Source organism: Nomascus leucogenys, chromosome 15, assembly GCF_006542625.1.
Source record: "Nomascus leucogenys isolate Asia chromosome 15, Asia_NLE_v1, whole genome shotgun sequence".
Lineage (NCBI taxonomy): Eukaryota > Metazoa > Chordata > Mammalia > Primates > Hylobatidae > Nomascus > Nomascus leucogenys.
In genome coordinates this window covers 92,496,796-92,516,664 of record NC_044395.1, presented here as the reverse complement: position 1 = coordinate 92,516,664, position 19,869 = coordinate 92,496,796, and the positions used below count along the sequence as shown (strand labels likewise).

General features: G+C 46.5%; 1 protein-coding gene across 1 annotated transcript; it reads right to left on the bottom strand.

Annotated features, from left to right (window-relative positions):
- Positions 1-4,206: 4,206 nt before the first annotated feature.
- RCN1 (reticulocalbin 1) lies at positions 4,207-18,924 on the bottom strand. Its single transcript, XM_030829487.1, has 6 exons — positions 18,283-18,924; positions 12,425-12,618; positions 11,234-11,412; positions 9,119-9,179; positions 6,259-6,458; positions 4,207-5,376 (listed from the first exon to the last, which is right to left on the bottom strand). The coding sequence occupies exons 1-6, from the start codon at positions 18,534-18,536 to the stop codon at positions 5,269-5,271; spliced, it is 996 nt and encodes a 331-aa protein (XP_030685347.1). The 5' UTR covers positions 18,537-18,924; the 3' UTR covers positions 4,207-5,268.
- Positions 18,925-19,869: the final 945 nt, after the last annotated feature.

Here is a 19,869-nt window from a genome sequence, read left to right as displayed (position 1 = left end):
TTCCAGGCACGTCCTTAACCTTGGCAAAATAAACTTCTAAATTGATTGAGACCTGACGCATACTTTTTTGTTTACAACATCATTGCCTTGGGTCTTAAGTTTCAGCATATGAATTTTGGGTGATTCATAGATTCAAACCATAGCAGTGTGTGTGAACACCCCAGCCTGCAGGTTTACATCAAGTCCACTCCCCAACAGCTGCCCGTTGGCCATCCTTTGGGACTAGAGGTGGGCTTACCTGCCCTGTTGCCTGCCCTTTGGAAGAAATACCTGGGGAAGAGGCTGACCCAGGCTTTGGAAGAGACTTGGGGTCATTTGGGCAGAGAGCTCAGGAGTCATTTGGGGACTTGGAGTATAGTCTAGAAGCAGGAGGCACTGGCTCTGAATGGGCAAAATTTTTTGGCCCATGGACTTCTCAACCCATGGGGAAGAACGTAGTGAGACGAGGAGTGGAATGGGTCTTCACTAGTCCCAAAGTGGGCAGAGCAGGTTGTCCAGGATTCAGGGAGATATTGATTAAAACTCCTCCCTTTCATTGGCAAAGGTGTCCTTGTCTGGACAATCAATTATACAGTCATCTCATATGTGAGTTGGGTGGCTTTGGGCATTACTTCCCTTTCTAGTTCCCTGATTTGTAAGATGGGAAATCCACTGTGGTAACCACAGATACTGCTCACCAGTGCTTTCAGCAGTAGGATCACACTCTCCTGCTCCCTTGAAGTTAGATGTGGCCACATGACTTGCTTTGACTGACCAATGTCAGTAAGCATGAGTGACCGGGGCCACTTTCAGGTGGCAGCATTGGATTGCCTGTGTGGGGTCTCCAGTGGATATGGATGCTTGTGGAGATGCCTTGCTGAGACCCCACACCACAGACAAGTGGCCAGGCCGCAGCTGGCTTTGCAAAAGCAAAGATTATACCTCTGTTGCTTTAAAGCACTGAGATGTTAGCGTTGTCCGTTACTGCAACATAACCTGGCTTCTCCTCTTTCCTACAAATACCAATCTCAAGGGCTGCTGTGAGGGTTACATGAGAAAGAAATGTATGTATGTGCTTGGTATAGTTCCTGGTACAGAGCTATTAGTGTTTATCCTAGGAGCAATGAAATGCTTAAGTGCTCACTATACAAACACCTTCGAGGTAGAAGGTAGCCAATCCTTACAGCCATTTTCTTTGATGGACTTCTGTGGGAGAATCAGACTCCATTTTCTATTTTACATGAGAAAAATTATAGAGGTACTAAAAGCACATGGGGTGGTAGGATGCATTACACCTAGGGTATGTGTCCCCAGCCGTGGACCCTGGGACTGACCAGAATTGAGGATGGGGATGGTTTCTTTGGACATAGCCCCAAGTTCATGTAAATCTCATGAGTTTACTGATGACACAAGCTTTCCAGCCAGTACTCACACTTTTAATACTTCAGCGTGAGCCAAAGTGATGAACGTTATCGCACTCATTGGTTTTTAGTGGGAGTTCTAGCGCTATAAACTCATTTCAGGACTTCAGAGACAGCCAAATCTCAATTGCATGTTCTTGGAGAAACCTGAGATTTTATTATGAAAGTGACAAAATAAATCTAGAAGGAAAAAAAAAAATCCCGTCAGCCACTCACTACCTCACCCCACGAGACATTTTAGCTGAGCTGCTAACAAGCAGCCACACAGCAACTGTTTGCTGGGGACTTCTGAGAAGATACGACTCATGCATTTGCTAATAAGGGAACAACTACCATATTCCAAGCAGGTGAAGAAAACCTTCAGGTATGGCAGATTTTCTAACTACATTTTTGTGACACTTGAATTCATTCGAAAACCTACAGTAAGAGACAAGGAGTGTAAAATGTGTGTTCGTGTTTTGCTTGGACAGACTATGGCTCCTAGCAATTAATGCTTTCAGTCACATTAAGCATTAAATAATGCTTTGTGACATTACAGTATTTCCCATTACAGATCAATTTTGTAGCATTTGTTCATAATCAGACTTGAAATGTTACCTAGAAACAAAATATGTTTTCCTTGAAACAGTCAGACCTTATTAGAAATCTAAGGTTTTACAAATCACCATGTTAACAGTTATGTCCCCTAGCTAAGGTTTTCTTTCTTTAAATAGTGTTAAATTCAGCCCCAGAAGCTCTAGGATCTTTCAGGGTTAGTCTTCCAGTGTGCACTGACTTGAAAGGAAAAAGTTAATGCTCCAAATATATTTAATGTCTTACTACATGTAATAATAAATCAACTATATTCCTTTTTGGAGGTGAAAAATAATGTCATCACCTTTTAAATTGTTGTGCTATAATTAGGTTACACAATATTATTTTCTCAGTTTTTAAAAACCAGCTTCTCATTGCTTTAAAAAAAAAAAAGCCATCAGCTTATTTCTAGTAAAGCGGAGTTATTCTCATTTCCTTACCACATAATCATATGCTGTGGATGAGCAAAGAAATAAAGAGAAAACATGTGCAATTCTGAGATTTGGAGCAGCACAACTTAAAAGCTACATGGAAGAGAACTTTGGAGCCAGGAACACCTGGAGCTGATGTCTTGCCTTGCCATTAATCATCGTGGAATCTTGGGCAAATCGCTCAAAATTCCCATTTAGCAATTGTTAGCTATTTTAATATTTTTTACAGAATTTTTTCCTGAGGGATATTCCCTTTGATTAAAGCCATCAGCCTCTCATTCATTCAGCAAATAATTCCCGAGCATTTATTGCTGCTAGACTCTACTGTTCGCAGTCCCGGGAAACAGCAATAAATCAGGAAACGAGACTGCTGGTCTCATGGTTTATATTCTAGCTTGGGAGAGACAAGCAATGTCCAAACAATATAATGTCAAGTGGTGTAGTAGGTTAGCTTGAATGGTGGCCCCCCACCAAAAGATATACCCACCTGCTAACCCCCAGAACCTGTGAATGTGATCTTACTTGGAAAAAAGGATGATATTGGTCGGGCGCGGTGGCTCACGCCTGTAATCCAAGCACTTTGGGAGGCCGAGGCGGGCGGATCATGAGGTCAGGAGATCGAGACCATCCTGGTTAACACGGTGAAACCCCGTCTCTACTAAAAATACGAAAAATTAGCCGGGCGCAGTGGCGGGCGCCTGTAGTCCCAGCTACTGGGGGGGCGGTGCTGAGGCAGAAGAATGGCGTGAACCCAGGAGACGGAGCTTGCAGTGAGCCGAGATTGCGCCACTGCACTCTGGGCTGGGCGAAAGAGTCAGACCCCGTCTCAAAAAAAAAAAAAAAAAAAAGGGATGATATAATTAAGTACCTCAAGATGAGATCATCTTAGATAATCCAAGTGGGCTCTAAATCAAATAACAAGTGTCCTTATAAAAGACACACCAAGAGACACAGAGAAAGGAGAGGAAGGCCTTGTGAAGACAGAGGCAGAGATGACGCAGTGGAGTGACGTAGCCACAAGCTAAGGAACTCCAAGGAGTCACCAGAAGGTGGAAGAAGCAAGGAGGCATTTTCCCTAGTGCCTTCAGAGGCAGAGCAGCCCTGCTGACACCTTGACTTCAGACCCTGGCCTCCAGAACCGTGTAAGTTTCTGCCACTGTAAATCCCCCACTTTATGGCAATTTGGACAGAAGGCATGGAAATGAATATAAATAGTAATGCATACCGAGAAAAAAATAAAATGGGGATGTGAAACCGAGATCCGAGTTGGGATTACTTTAAATAGTGGGGTCTGGAAGGCCCCCCTGAGGAAGTACTATGTGTTACCTGAGGGTGTGAGAGATCGGTATTCTGAATGTGAGGGGGCAGCAAGTGCAAAGGGCCCAAACTGGGAATGACCTCGGTGTGTCTGAGGACTAGAAAGTCTGTGGGGCCAGAATATAGGCAGTGTGAAAGGGACAGCGGTAAGGAGATGATGCTGCTGCTCGTAGGGTCCAGATCCCATAGGCCTCCTACTACAGGGCCTCATAGGCCCAGGGAAGAAGTCCAGATTTTCCGGGTGCAACCTTTTTCAGGAAGATTTTATAGTTAAAATAACCTAGAAAAGTAAGGGCATTAAGTATATACATTTATTAAATTAGTAAATATGAGTCTATTCTGAACATTCTAGTAATTGGATGAAAAAAAAAAAAACCCAGAACCTTTATAATGTTATTCATGGGATCCAACCCCACTGTTTTATGCTGTATGAATAATAATGTCATAAATAGCATCTGTGAAGTCAAACACCACAGGACACAGTAGAAAATCCTTAGGGGGATCCTTTATTTCATTCACTTCCTCCTTACAAGGTGAAATTTCAATCTGTACAGGTTGTGCCTGCCAATTCAGTCCACAGCTCAGAGTATCACCTTGTCCTCATTCCATGGTGTAAGCTGTTCCCGGGGGACAGGTCTGAGGGTCGTGGATTCACTGGACTGGATGGGACATGATCCAGAACTTCACTCCGTTTGGCTTCCCAAGGATCCCACCACCTCATTCTAATCAGTGATCATTGAGGAAATGCGTTGTATTCCTATTCACTATTTCAAAGATCAAGCCTACCTCATTGGCATATTAAGAAAGTTTTCTCAAGTATATTTAGTGTTTATCATTTTACTATAGTTCTTCAAATGTCTGACATTCATCTTTTCCCTACCTCTAAATTCCTTTCTTTTTCACATTATCTTTCTTGATTGCTTTTTAATAGAAAAACAAACAAAGACATAGATTTACTGTGCATATTAGCAGATCCGTACTGGAAAATGCATGGAGGTTTCATATACACCACTTAAAGTAAGTAACAACTCAGAGTATAAAGTCGAAAAGAATCTGAAACATTAGACTTGTTCTGAAATAAGCTTACCTAGGATGATACCACTTTTGCTTAATCAGAATTTCCCCTTTCCAACTATTTAACAGTGGCAAATATAAAAAATCTGGTAGTTAAAATACATAGCAGTCACTTCACATTACTGCCTCCCTCAACCCACTCAACTTCTGAAGAACAGGGCTTTTTCAAGTTTTGTTCCCCTTTAAGTTTTAATAGAAAAAAAAAAAGTTTTAAGTCATGTTGTACCAATATATCCCCAGAGAGAACTGCAATTTACCAAGGTTTTCATGTGTTTTGAGGGAAATCTTACTGAAAGACTAGTGATGTCCATTTTCCGGTAAATACTGAGCAAAAAACAATTTTTATACCCCAATCCGAGGTATAAACTTGCTTTTTGTGGGATCACAACTGCTGTAAATTAGACAATTGTGGCAACAATCCAAGACAATAACAGAATGCCTATGACAGTCTGCCATATTCTGGTGAGTGTCTATCAAAGCTCATCATGATTTTTTGTGAGATCTTCCCCATAATTGGTAGCTTGGCTTCCAACAAACATGTTCCAGTTCTCCAATATTTCCTCTTTAGTTAGCTTCTCATCCTATAGAAGAGATCAAAGAGCTCTGTCATGGAAGCTCTGGTAACTGTACTAGTTCAGTATGATGTTGTCATTTCACTGATGTGCAACATTTAAAATACTATATTTAGTAATCCAGAAGCTACTGGGCACCTCCTTCATCTACCATGACTGCACTGCAAAACTCCAAAACGGAACAGCCTCTTGCTATAAAAACTGTGCTAACATGTGTCAGGAAGTCCCTGCGTAATTCAGAAGCTAGAATCCATTTGTGTCCACAAGCAGTGTTGGTCTTCCCAAAATAGGCCCTCAAGAATGCCACTTCCCTCTTATGGCCTCACTGCCTAAACTGACTGTTGGCATAACCTGAGAATTTGGGGGCAATCAGCAAAGTGGGGAATAGGCAGGACATTTTTCTAAATGTATTGATTTGTTTATTTGGATGTTTGTCAACAGATACCGAAGTACTAGGCATGAAAGCCAGAAACCTGAGCTGGCCTGAGGATGTCTGGGCTTTAATGGGATGGGCTTCCTTGTTCCTGACACCTCACAGATGTTTGATAAGTATGTGGTGACAACGAATGGATAAATAAGCTGATCCTAGGGCAACACGGGGTATACTTCTTCAATCGTGTCCTGCCCACAAAGTTCTGCAATCTTAGGAAATGTGACTTAATGTAAGTCTGTGGCTCATAGCTGACTTTCCAGGAAAGTTGGGGCCTAATAATTTTACTGTGGGTTATCATGGTATTAGCTCAAGTTTGCAGGTCTCCACTGCAGGACAAGAAGGAAAAGTCAACAAAGACATGGCCACGTGGGTCAATGCTATCACCGAGAAAGCAAACAAAACCAATCTTATGTAAACTGTCTCCCTTCAATCAGTGATTCCAGAAGAATGGGAAATACCTTGTTTTTGTCTGACTCATATACCAGATGCCTGGCCTCAGCCTGTGCATGATCATAATCTTGAGGGAGGATCCAGTGGCGAATCTCATCTTTGTCCAACTTCCCGTCCTTGTTCAGATCCCGGAATTCGTTAAACTGCTCCCGTTCTGATAAAACCCAGTCTGGCTCAGGGCCATTCTCCTCATGGGAAAACATATCCGCTAGAAGGGAAGGTCGTTGTTGGTTACAAAGGAAAGTGGGAAGGTAAACCGCCCCTCCGCAAAAAAAACTTGACCTCCTGAGCTTTAGGAAAGGCGACGACCGATCCAGAGACCTAACTCAAACAGCTGGTAGGCAGTTTCTTGGGGATAATGATGCAATAATTTATTCATGTGGTGGAGTAGAAAGAACTGAGTTTAGAAGCCAAAAGATAAATCCCGGCTTTTGACTTAGTTCAGCGACTGAGCCTGAAGTTTCCTTGTCTGTAAAATGGAGATGATAATTTATAAATCATGGGGCTATTAGGATCAAATGTGCCATTTTGATGTAAAAGCCCTCTACAACCCAAACTGGCACTACATACGCGCAAACTAATAATAATAATGACTAACATTGAACACTATGGTCCAGATACTGTATAAAGTGTTCTACACACAGTTTTCATTTGATTTTCACACAACAACCTTACGAAGTGAGTGCTGTTATAATTCCCATCTTACAGATGAAAACAATGAGGTAAAGTCTTACCCAATGACCCACAGCTCACATGAGCTGGAGGCTGCATAGGAACATGGCCACTCTGCTTTCAACCCAGAGTCTTAGCCACTGTTTAGTACTATTGTTTATATCATTTCCAAAGGGCTTTCACTTGTCATTATATTTCATCCTTATAACAATTCTACAAGATGGGTCATTATCCCCATTGTACAAAATGGCAAGGAAAAGAAAAAGGAAACGTTTTTGCATTGTGTGTGTGTCAGTAGCTCTTGGAAAAGAGAGACACCCTGCAGGCAGTTTCTCTGTCGTGGAAGCAGATCTTGGAAATGTCAGGTGGTGAAGGGAGCAGGTGGTAAGTGAAGGAAAAAAAAAAAGACAAGACCCTTGACTACAAGGTAGACCCCTAATTGACATATCTACATTGTTTTTGAGAAAGAGCTGTAATATGTATTAGCTAATTCGAGCTTCATCGAATCCTGTAAAAATGGGCTCACTTTTTTTTTCCCATTTTACAGATGAGGAAGCTGAGGTTTGAAGCCATTACATGATTACTCCAGGGTCACACAGCTAATCGGTGGAGAAGCTAGGGCTCCTAATTCCAGTGCCCTTCCTACTACACCCCCCACCACCCACTTTCCACTTGGCGCTGCCTGAAGAGAAGCCTCCGCAAGAAGTGAAATGACGAGTCAATACATTGGGTTTCCTCTGCCTGTGAGTCACTAGGTATTCGATTTTCAAGCGCAACGCCTCCACATCCCTCTCTCTACTCATTGTAAAGAATGGGATGCTTCTTTCAGGCAAAGCCACTCAAAGAGTTCTGCCCCTGACTTTGCACCATTTCAGTGCACAGTTCTGGAGGGCTGGGCATAGCGCACACTTTCAATCAAAAGCACTACACTGTTTGTTTTAATCATGCAGTTTTTGCTGTCAGTCTCATTTCATCCCCAGTGCCATGGTAAGAGGTCTGTGCCTCCGAACGTGACCCTCGCACGTGGACCCAGCAAGAGGAAGGCTCTACTGCTTGCTCTGATGAGGGAGCTGTCAGCATATGTTATTCTATGAGGGTAGTGCCACCAAGATCACTTTAATTACTGTGGCGAGAGCTACCTTGTCTGTTACCAATGACACACAAGGAACAGCGTTCGGCTCACGATCAAACATAATTTCTAATGATTAGAGGAAACTCTGCTCTTCATTGCTGAAGGCACTTGTTCTCGTGTCTGGGGTGGTAAAGTAATACAACCACAAAACCAGAGACAGATAGCAACTCGGGCTCTGGGTTTTACATTTAAAGGTAATTAGTGGCTTCGATTAAAAATCTGTACAAAAATTATACATATTTCATTTCTCTTTTCATAGGTCAACACCTAAATCAAATGATTTTCCAGCTTTTACTTTATTGAGACTTGGGAAAAGAGCTGCCATGAGAAGGGAGCCTGCAGCTGGAGCCACGTGCCATAGCAGGTGGTGAGGATCAAATGGAATTGTCCTTGTTGCCTGCTCTAGTCCTTTCTAGCGGGGGTTGGGCTGGGGGAGATTTGGGGCTACCAGGAAGGGCTCTAACCAGCAATGGTGGGTTCAGACCCAAATACATTAATTTGACTCTATAGGACTCCCAACCAAAGGATGGGAAACGAGGGGCACAAAATGAGCATATTATTGGGCAATTGTGCACTCTGTAAAGCATTTATCTTTCTAAGAAGAATGCCTTTCTGCAAAGTGCTCAGACACATAAACAGTTCTGTTAATCACAGCTGCATCTACTCAGAGTTTCTAGGCCCCATCGACCCAGTCAAGTTTTAGAGTCTTTGCCCTGACACTGTTTCCTCTATCTTCACTGTAAATCTATGGGATGTCCAGTGCCCTTTTGCAAAGGTAAAACTAGGCAGTGTGACGAAGGGCACCTCTCAGAGTCATGGGGCCAACTGTTGGCCAGCCTTGTGTGGGGCCAGCCTTCATCTCTTCTCCACTGAATGAGGCCTAATAATACTTCCCTGATACTACACCACTAGGGCTGATGGGACAAGCAGGCTGGAAGTTCACAGGAGTGACTTACAGACTTGCAGCTGTTGCTAAAAGAGACACCTGGGGAAAGTAGCCAGACGTGTGGGTGGGGGCATGTGGCCCAGTCGGGACAGCTGAGCAAGACTAGGTCAGTACTCACCAATATACTCATCCTGATCCACAAACCCATCCCCGTTCTTGTCGATGTCCTCCAGGGTTTCCTAGGAAGCAAAGGGTAAAACAGAATGCAAGATGGCCATGTGCTCTAACAAGTCTGAGAGTTCTATTGTCCTCCTTTGTCCAGCTTTTACGGCTGAATGCTTGGTGACTTCTGGCTCATCTCCTTACTTCCCTGGGAACTAGTTTTTTATCTGTAAAAAACAGGCAATAGTTTCTGTTCCTAATCCCCCATCCCAATTTCAAGAGCAGAACACTTTCTTCAAAGCAAGATGTACCTGTAACCCCAGAGGTGCTCTGACGATATCAGGAGGCCCTGCCAGGCCAACCAACTCCACCATCCAGCCAAAACACCCACTGGGGAACATGTGAGAAAGCCAGTGTGAGAACCACTGAGTTAGATGACCACAAGAATAGACTCTAGTGCTAACAGGACTATGAATACTGAGTTGGTGTCAGAGAAATGTGGAACAGTGGGCAACTAAAAAATAAAAGTATATCTGACTTTTTAATGTATTGTGCTCTGTATTTAGTATACTTGACCTCTTCTTTAGTTTTTTTTGATTGGGTCAATAATTAAATGAGTTTACTGTTCATTGGCACAGCAACTCGGAGGCATCCTGGGTCAAACCAAAGAGCCAACCTGAGAGCAGAGAGCCCCTCCCAAAGGCTCGTAGTCTACTCTGGATCATTCACCACCTGCACTGTCCTCTGCCACATTAGCTATCACTACATGGATGTTGAGTAGTAAAGAGAAATGCTTCTTGGAGCCACTGCCCAATCCTTACAGTCACGGCAGTCAGGAGGATGAAGCATGAGCGGACCCTTCCACCACCTGGATAACTAAAACCATCCACAGCTCGTGTAAACAAAAGCTCTAGCCATCTGTTTCCCAGGATTGAAACAGTTGGAACTGGCTTGGTGCATCTGCCCAGGAAAACAGGTGATGGCATTTATTTAATTGTCATGGAAAATGAAGACATTTGGGACCCAACAAGACACTATGGAAAGCAACTACATTCTGAGGCCTTACAAGCATAGTCATTCCTCAAAGCCTAGGGCCTGATCCACCCACCTTCCAAAGACCCACCCACCTTCCAAAGACCCACCCACCTTCCAAAGACCCACCCCCTAAGGGTAGCATCTCTTCCAGCCATAATTTTTACTTTACGTTTCCATACATTTTTAACAATCCAATTCATTCCATTTCTGAGTCTTTTTCCAAGTCCCTTAAAATTGAAAAATGGGGCAGAGACTAGCTAGTTGCTCACTTAAGCCATTTGCTCTTTCTTTTTTTTTTTTTTTGAGAAGGAGTCTCACCCTGTCGCCCAGGTTGGAGTGCAATGGCACGATCTCAGCTCACTGCAACCTCCGCCTCCTGGGTTCAAGCGATTCTCCTGCCTCAGCCTCCCGAGTAGCTGGGATTACAGGCACACGCCACCATGCCTGGCTCATTTTTTTTGTATCTTTAGTAGAGACAGCATTTCAACATATTGGCCAGGCTGGTTTCAAACTCCTGACCTCATGATCCACCTGCCTCGGCCTCCCAAAGTGCTGGGATTATAGACGTGAGCCACCGTGCCTGGCCCCCATTTACTCTTTCTAGGCACATATCTAAACTGTATTTCCCAGCCTCTTCATATCTAGGAGGGACCAGTGGAACATAAGTGAAGGGGATGTGTCATTCCCTGGCCAGAAGAGTAAACAAAGACTGTATCTTCTCATTCCCTCTCTTTTCCTTTGTCAGCCAGCTGGGTGTTGCCAGGACGACTTTGAAGCTACAAGATGGCAGAGCACAAGCAGGAGTGCTCAGAGGAGAACTGGGTACCCAACTGTGCTCAGAGAACAGCCCAGGAGGTCCATCTTGCTGGAACAAGCTTTGCTAGTGTTAAGTGACTACAACTGGGGGCTATTTGTTACAGCAGCCAGGCTGACTTGACTAATTTTCTGGGTAGACAGGTATTCCAACAAACTCTTATTTCAGAGTCCTTCTCCAATTCCCTTCAGGCTGAAAAATGTACTCTCTTTGGAAGAGACAAGATTTGGAGGCAGTTTTCTCCCCAGTCTCTTCCCAGCCCAGACTCTTCACTTATCTTACCAAAACCACAATTTCCTTCATATGTTCAAACTCTTCAGGATGCAGAAAGGCAGTGAACTCCTCCCGAGTAGCTGTCAGGTCACCACTGAGGTCTGCAGCTTTGAATCTTCTCTCATCACGTGGCAGCATCTTTTTAAAGGTGTGATGATCTGAAGAATCATGAAACTCTGCGGGGTTTCCTGCAGGATGTATGTACGCAGAAATGTTTTTAAACTGTGCGGTCAAGAAAGGCGTTTCCTGCCAGATCACTCATCCTTCATGCTCAAATGGTACACGTAGGGAAAAAAGGTCCCGACCTACTGAGTTCTTTAAAACATTTTATGTCAGAATGCCTCTAGTATCAGTCCCTTCAAGCCACCCCATAATCTAGGCCTCATGGCATATTAGGGGAATTACTGCAAGTGGTTAAGAGCGCAGGCTTTAGACTATATTACTGCCATACTTCTCTTTGCAGAACTCTGCTTTCATCATCTCATTCTTAGATCTAGAACATACAGAGGCTCTTTGGTACCCAAAACATCTTGTCTCAATGCCATGCCTGGCTTTCAAGATCTCCCCAATTCTGGCCGCGTGTGTGCATCTTTGGTTCTCCTTGGGCCTGTTTCTTTGCCATCCTCACCATGCACCCAGCAGGTCTGCACCCCGTGCCTCTGTAATCTCACTTCTCCTTCCTTCTCCTGATCTTGTTTGTCTTGGATCCAAACCCTTCCCATTACTGCATGCATTGCTGCATCTTTGCCCCTCCAGTTGACCCATCTTCTCCAAATATAAATCCATTCTCCAAGGCTCCAGTTTCCAAACCACCCACACCAGGAAGCCTTCCCTGACTGCTCCGGCCCACTCAATCCTTGCTATCCAGAATTAGGCAGCATTTTGAAAATGTACCACAGACACACTTCCCTTCTGCTTTCTTCTCCGTGTGTGCACCTGAGATGAAGTTGAGACGGGGTTTCAATCTAAGGGATTTTTTTTATTAGCCCTCACAGCCCTTCCCTCCCACCTATAACTTCACTCAGTGTAAACAACTCAGTACATTCTGAGTTTGCAGAGGAGGGTGTTATACAAGCAGGTTCTGCTTAGGAGGCTGTGACATCTCCCTGAAGGGAGTGGATATGGTAAGAGAGGAGAGAGTCTACAAAAAGCTTGTGACCCGGGCCCCCGCTGTGTCATCGCTCCTGCAGCACCTCTTACCTAGGTAGTAACCATAGGTGGCTTGTTTGTATTCTTCCCAGGAAATTTTATCATCCTTGTCCCTATCATAATCCTTCCAGACTTTGGCGACATTATCGAAGATGTATCTTTTCTGCACCCGTTTGATCCAGGTTTTCAGCTCCTCAGTAGTGACAAAGCCATCCCCATCATTGTCGATTCGATCAACAATCTTCCTGCAGTACCAAAAAAAAAAAAAAAAAAACCCACACACATGCACAAGGCTATTATATTATCAAGGCTTGTGTGATGCTGGTCCAGCAAAAGATCAAACACCTGCACAATCTAAAATGCACATACAACTACAACAGAATCAATGATCCAAGGAGGCTGGAAGGAATCTTCCAGTTTATCCTTCCAAGGTTGACGTGCTTTCCCCCATGCAGTGCTGATGGCAGACACTGTTAATGGATCATGCCCCTCTGTCCTGATAAACCTAGAGGTGCTCTCAGAATTCTCAGCACTGTGCTCTGGTGATGGCCATTACCAATGGATCAGAGCTGATCTGTAAGATGAAACCTATTAATCTTCCCTGCTGTAGTCCAGCACCCTCATTTTGGAGCAATGGAAACTGAGGCCCAGAGAAATGGAATAACTTCTAAGATTACACAGCCAGTATTTGGTAAAACTGGGGTGAGAACTCATGTCTTCTGGCTTAGGTCCAGTGCGAAAAGTGGAAAATTGTATGTGAATCAAAAGATAAGTGAGTTTTTTTTTTTTAAATCCCACCACCACGGATACAAAGACTTGAAACGTAGAGCAGGAAGACACCAGATGGTGGACACAGCACAAATGTCAGGGCTGAAGGAGCCTTGACATCATGGAATCTATTCACAAAACTTGACCAGCTGATCCGCTCTAGGAACCTTAAACCCTTTGCTCTTAGGGTAAAGACTCCTATACCAGCTCCACAGCTGGGCTAGGTTTCAGAAACTTCCCACTGAACTCCACTGAGGTACTCTAAACGCTAGCCCAGAGCAAACTTCAGGCTGGGAACTCACTTTTGTCATCTCTAGATCAGATGGTCCCAAACCAGGACAACATCCCGGTAGGGAACTTCAAAAACACCCCCAAGCTATTCCCAGTGTTTAAAAAAGTTTCACCCTTGTAGTCCATTTACCTGGGAGGAGGTCATACAGGCTAACTCTAGATTTCTTTGTTTTGGGCTGGAGTTCTATCAGCTTCAGTGGTAAAACTTTCTTGTCAATAGACATTCTGAGTGGCAATTAATCTTTGATTAATAAAAAATGGGAAACAAATTCATCAGTAGTTTGATAGTTTGATAGAGAAAATCTCCTATAACTTTTTTTAAGGTGGGGGAGGGTGTACACGAGAAGGGGAAGAGTGAATAATCAAAGTCTCCACCTCCTACCTGAACCCGAGAACCCAAGCTCCTCTTTCTCAGGAAGGTGTAAACATCACCAACAGCTTGAAAGTACCCCTTCATTTGCAAGTTTAACAGGTCTCAATCCTAAAAGACAGGCTGGATCTGTGATCCCAGTGCTTCAGGAGGCTGAGGTGGGAGGACTGAGGTAGGAGGCAAAGAGTTTGAGAGCAGCCTGGGCAACATAGTAAGATCCTGACTCTACAAAAAATTTAAAAATTAGCCAGAATGGCCAGGCATGGTGGCTCATGCCTGTAGTCCCAGAACTTTGGGAGGCCGAGGCAGATGGATCATGAGGTCAGGAAATCGAGACCATCCTGGCTAACACGGTGAAACCCTGTCTCTACTAAAAATACAAAAAATTAGCCAGGCATGGTAGCGGGCGCCTGTAGTCCCAGCTACTTGGGAGGCTGAGGCAGGAGAATGGCGTGAACCTGGGAGGCGGAGCTTGCAGTGAGCCGAGATCACGCCACCGCACTCCAGCCTGGGCAACAGGGCAAGACTCCATCTCAAAATAAAAAAATTAGCCAGGAATGGTGATGCATGCCTGTAGCTCCAGCTACTCAGGAGGCTGAGGTGGGAGGATTGCCTGAGCCCAGGAGGTTAAGGCTGTAGTGTGAGCTATGATTGCACCACTGTAAACGAGCCTGGGCAACAAATCGAGACCCTGTCTTTAAAAAAAAATAAAAAAAACCCAAAAAACTAAAACACGAAACTTCAAGTGTCTTCAGGCTTCTTCCCCCAGGAAATCATAGCTAGACACAGCAGAATTCTTTTAACATTGTGCAGTGTTGAGCCCAGTTATGTGCCAAGCACTGCTCCAATCCTGGGCACACAGTGGAGACATGCCAATGGGTTACCCAATGCCAACTGGGAAACATAATCTCAGGGTAACGACATCAGACTCTACAATCCTCTTTTGTGGAAAGGACAGCATCTAATCTATGCCAAATAAACACCTAGGACATAGCTCAGCCTGACACATATGAGAGACTCAATAAATATTTGTTGTAAGAATAAATAAGATCTTAACCTTCTCTTTAACAATCTCAAGTGAGATCCTGGGAAAGGCAGCTAGGATGGAGATGAAGCCCAGAACTTTCATCAGAACACCTGGATCCCCGTCCTGCCTCTGGTCCCCATTATCTGCGTGATCTTGGGCAAGTGTCTTGACTCTCTGAGTTTCCCCATCTGTAAATTGAACACCTACTTCACAAGGAATGTTGTGAGGAATAAAGGAGAGAATGCATGCCTTTCCTCACTAAAGACAATAATCTAGATCAGTGGCTGATGGTAGCTGCTATGCAGTAGCCATTCAAATGTTTATTGCATGAATAAATGAATGAAGTTAAGGTGTTGATACAAGGAGCAAACCCAGACCAACTCCATCATCATTTGTTCTCAACACCAACAGGTAACAGAATGAGCAAAACCTCTTGATGGGACCTATGGCCACTTAGAGGTACCCTGCTAGCCGCCAAACAGGGCTGGCCGACTCTGCTGCAGACGATGACTGACACATGGGAATAAAGGTGTCAAGAGAAGCCAGATATGGGGGTCTGTATGTGAAATCATTCAAACTTTAAATGTGAGCAAGTAATTTATACTGTGTGGCATATTTGTGAATGCATTTAGCCTGCGGGTTCCCACTTTGCAACCTCTGGTCCAGGTGTCTTTAGGGGCCTTAGAGCTGTCACATTTCAGGACTGGCAGGTGATTGTGATAAAGTTGCCTAGATCCAGCCACACTCATTCCTCCTCAGCCCAGTCTTGGAGGGGACCACTGAAACAGAAGCTTTGGACAGAGGGGCAGCTTCTCACACTCAACACCATCCCAAACAGGACCCATAATTTCCAGCACCTCCTACCCTGCCTCTACCCCAGATTTAACCTACAAGTGAATGGTGAATCCATCACCCATCTGGTGGCTAAGGCCAGAGACCCAGATGTCCCCTTGATTTCTACCTCCCTCTTCTCCCCCTCGTTGAGTCAAGAGCAAGAGCTGCCAGTTCTACCTCCCGCTGGTGTCTAGATTCATCCCCTCCTGGAATCCGGAGAGACCAAACGCCTTTGGCATTCACCTCCTCTCCCTGCCACTGGTCTAGTCTGTGCCTCGATGATGTTCTTTGTGTACTGCCCTCCTGCCAGCCTGACTTTCCCAGTGAGTTTTGAGGATTATGACATTTTGACAAGGTACAGGATAACATCTCACGTCCATCTCACCAAGGTCCTTCCCGCCCTGCCCTTGGTTTCCCCTCCATTCCCACCTCTCACTTCCCTTCCCTGCCCCTTTGCAGACTCACCACCCCTCATGCCCCAGAATACTCTTCAAACCCTTTAGAAATGGGCTGTTTTCTCTTCAGGAAGGCCTTTAAGTCATCCTACAAACTCTGATCAGGTGACAGCCCCAATCCCCTCTCTCTAACCTGCAGCCCTGGCGGCTCCTTCTCCTGAATGTGCTCACGGTAGGTTTTACAGGCCATCATTGCAGCAATTGTGCATAATGGCTAGTTTGTCTATGCTTCTCTCCTCCACATTTGCTTACAAGCACTTCGATGCCCAGAGCATAAGGTTTCATCTTTGTACCTGTCAGTTTTCTAAACTGGGGCCTGGTACACAGTAGCCATTCAAATGTTTGTTGCATGAATAAATGAATGAAGTCGAGGTGTTGATACAAGGATCAGATCCGGACCAACTCCACCGTCACTTGTTCTCACTACTAGGCTGAACTGTCATGATGAAGGCATTAACTGGAAGCTGTAGGACCACACCTTATAAAATTTTCCAAATCCCAAAACCTCTCCCTGCCTCCTCTCCCTGTGGCTGCCACTCAGGGCTCCAGGATAAATCAGTCTCCAAGTGCCTCGAAGCAATACAATAGACTGAATTCATCAATGGCCCCCATTGTTAAGTCCTAACAGAGAAGAGAAAGTACTCTGCAAGATAAAAGGTAATTGTTTGGAGGTGACTTTGAAGTTCAAAGGTCTTTTTATCAGAGCAGGCAAATGGTGCACCTTCACAATAGGTATAATTTATCCTCATATTCCAATGAAACACTTTGGCCTTTGGAGGCCCCCAGGAGCACAGGGATGGCTGTGTTCTCTTTCATGTGGCAGAACATGAAGATCCTCCACCCCCAGGAATCAGGTTCAGGGAGATCTGAGACCTGGTGCCCAGTAGGCAGAACTGCTGGTTTCTTCCCCAGTCCTGCCTCCATCTGGGGCCAGGCTGCCTGCTGGGTCCTCTGTGCAAGGACCACCAGATATCTCTGCACAACGCCCAAGTGTCTCCTCAGGGGGACCCGGGGAGGGCGTACTAAAATGCGCCAAAGTTTTGTTTCCCGGGTTTGTTTCCTGACTCAACTGCCTTTAACAGCCCAAGTCAAAATCCTCCACCACCAAGAGAACCCTCCAGCTTTTTGCCCCCAAACAAATCAGTTGCCAAAGAACTGAGTGCGTCTGCAGACATCTGCTGCCAAAAGAAACGTTTCAGGCGACCCGTTTCCATTCCTGCTCCCTCGTGTTTCCAATAGGAAACTGCGTGTCCCTTTTCAACCGGATTTTTGTATCCCTACACTAGATTTTATTTTATTTTATTTTTATTTTTATTATTTTTGAGATGGAATCTCACTCCAGACCCAGCTGGAGTGCAGTGGCGCAATCTCGGCTCACTGCTACCTCTGCCTCCCGGGTTCAAGCGATTCCCCTGCCTCAGCCTCCCAAGTAGCTGGGATTACAGGCGTGTGCCACGACGCCCGGCTAATTTTTGTATTTTTACTAGAGACGGGGTTTCGCCATTTGGTCAGGCTGGTCTCGAACTCCTGACCTCAGGTGATCCCCCCGCCTCGGCCTCCCAAAGTGCTGGGATTACAGACGTGAGTCACCGCGCCCAGCCTCCTTACGATAGATTTACAGGGCGATTAGGCAAAAGGCAAGACTACTCCGGCCGAGACCAGGAAGCAAGCCTGTCGCTCGCCTGCCCCTTCATCTTTTATCCATTTATGTTCATCCCTGAAACCTTCTTAGCGAGTGTCTCAAGCACTTCTCCCAGGGAATGGGGGATCAGAGAGAAACTGCGAGAGAGTGGGGAGGAATTCATGTCACTAACAGGCCACTGTGGACAAACTCTTCTTTTGTGCACTCTCCCCTCCCTTCTGATGCAACCCGGGGGAGGGGGCGGGCCCTCGCCGTCCTGGCTCCCGCGGCAGCTGCCACGTTCTCGCCTCCCCGCGAGAAACCACCCCGGCCGGGGCGCGGCGGCGGCGATCTCCAAGCTGGGGTCCCGGGGCCCTCCGGCAACTTAGCCTGAGCTCCAGCGCCGAGTTGGGCAGGCCACCATCCTCCAGGCCGCGCGCGCGATTTCGCTTTCGCTTTGGCGGTGGTATCCCGCGTGCCTCCCGCCCAGGCGGCCCCGGGACACCTGCGCCGCCCCCCGCGGGGCCCTGGCCGCGGCCTCACCCCAGCCTCTCCTTGCTCTCGTCCGGGGTGAGCTGGTCGAAGGTCTTGGAGTCCTCCTTGCCCAGGAAGGCCTCGTGGTCGTACTGGAAGCTCTGGTTGTCCTCAGGGGGCCGCTCGCCCAGCTCCGAGTCGGGCCGCACCACGCGCTCTTTGCGCACCGTGGGCTTGGCCCGCAGAACCCGCGGCGCCAGCACCAGCGCCAGCAGCAGCCCCAGGGCGAACCCCAGGCGGCGGCCGCGGCCACCGCGCGCCATCGTCCCGAGGAGAGGGCGGCCGGGAGGGAGACGCTGAGCGAGCGACAACAGCGGCAGCTCGGAAATGGGGGCTCGGAGCGCGGCGGCAGCGACGGGGTTGGGGCCGGCGCGGAGGAGGGGACTCGCCAGTCCCTCCGCCAGTGCCCGCCCCGAGCCGGAGCAGAGGGGCGCGCCGGGGCTTCGGGCTGGGAAGCTGCGGGCGGCCCCGCTCACTCGCCCATTGGTGGCTGAGCTGCCGGGGGAGGCCAGGGCCGCGGAGCCACGTCGCCAGCCGGGGTGGTGGGCGCGGGACTCGTGTTTCACCTCGGCCCCTCCCCGCGATCTCGTTGCTAGGGGCGGGCCCGGGCGAACTGGGCTGGGGACTGGAGGGCTCGGAGGAGGACTGGGAAGTTCTTTGTCAAGCAACAGATGTTCAGGATAAAATTCCCTCTGACTTCCTACAGTTCCGGAAAACTGTAAGGAAGGAGGCGCTGCCCCTCCTCAGTTTCCAACTGAGACCCCGAATCTCAGCCCTAGACCCTGCTCTAAGATGTGCTGTCAAACCCAATTCAACCCCATTTAGCAAAATTTGGAGTCTGGTTACAAACGCGAGCCTGGAAGGAAACCAAGACGGGCGAAGTGCCCTAGAAACGAGGGTCGTACTGTCAGTCGTCAAGGAGGGTCAAGCGGGGAACTTCTATATGACCAAGAGTCCCTCTAAAGGGAGCGGTACTGTGCGTTCCAGCTGCCAGGGAAACGCAGGCCCCACGCTGGTAGATAGTCCTGTTTCCCAAATGAAATCAATCAGGATTTTAGATTTTTATGTTCTATTTCTAAATGTTGGTAACTCATTTTACAAAAGCACTCTTTGGATCCAATCTTACCTGTATTCAATTGGTAATGCTACCAATACAGATATCTGTCCCATCAAACTTTCTGCAATGATGGAAATGCGCTCTATCTGGTCTGGCCTGTAGGTAGTGGCTGTTGAGCACTTGATGTGTAACTTAGTGTAAGTGAGGCACTGAAATTTTAATTTAAATCTAAACTTAAGGAGCCACACGGGACTAATGGCTACCGTATTGGACAGTGAGGTCTCGAGCAGTCTCAGCCTTTTGAAACTCATTGAAAGCCATGATCCTGTTCCAGAAAAATGCACATACAGCTACTGACACGGGTGCTTGATTAAAGAGTCGGAGGATTCATGGATCTTTTGAAGCCCCACCTATGAGCCTCAGGTTAAGAATCCCTAGAAAGCCGGGCGCGGTGGCTCATGCCTGTAATCCCAGCACTTTGGGAGGCGGAGCCAGGTAGATCACCTGAGGTCAGGAGTTCGAGACCAGCCTGGCCAACA

What these genes read in the sequence shown, in the direction of transcription:
- RCN1 (XM_030829487.1), bottom strand. Translation starts at nt 18,536, where the DNA reads ATGGCGCGCGGTGGCCGCGGCCGCCGCCTGGGGTTCGCCCTGGGGCTG. An exon ending in GAGAGCAAGGAGAGGCTGGG is followed by an intron (nt 12,619 to 18,282) that starts GTGAGGCCGCGG and finishes TTGGTACTGCAG; the next exon opens with GAAGATTGTTGATCGAATCG. An exon ending in ATGAGTCAGACAAAAACAAG is followed by an intron (nt 5,377 to 6,258) that starts GTATTTCCCATT and finishes TCTCTTCTATAG; the next exon opens with GATGAGAAGCTAACTAAAGA.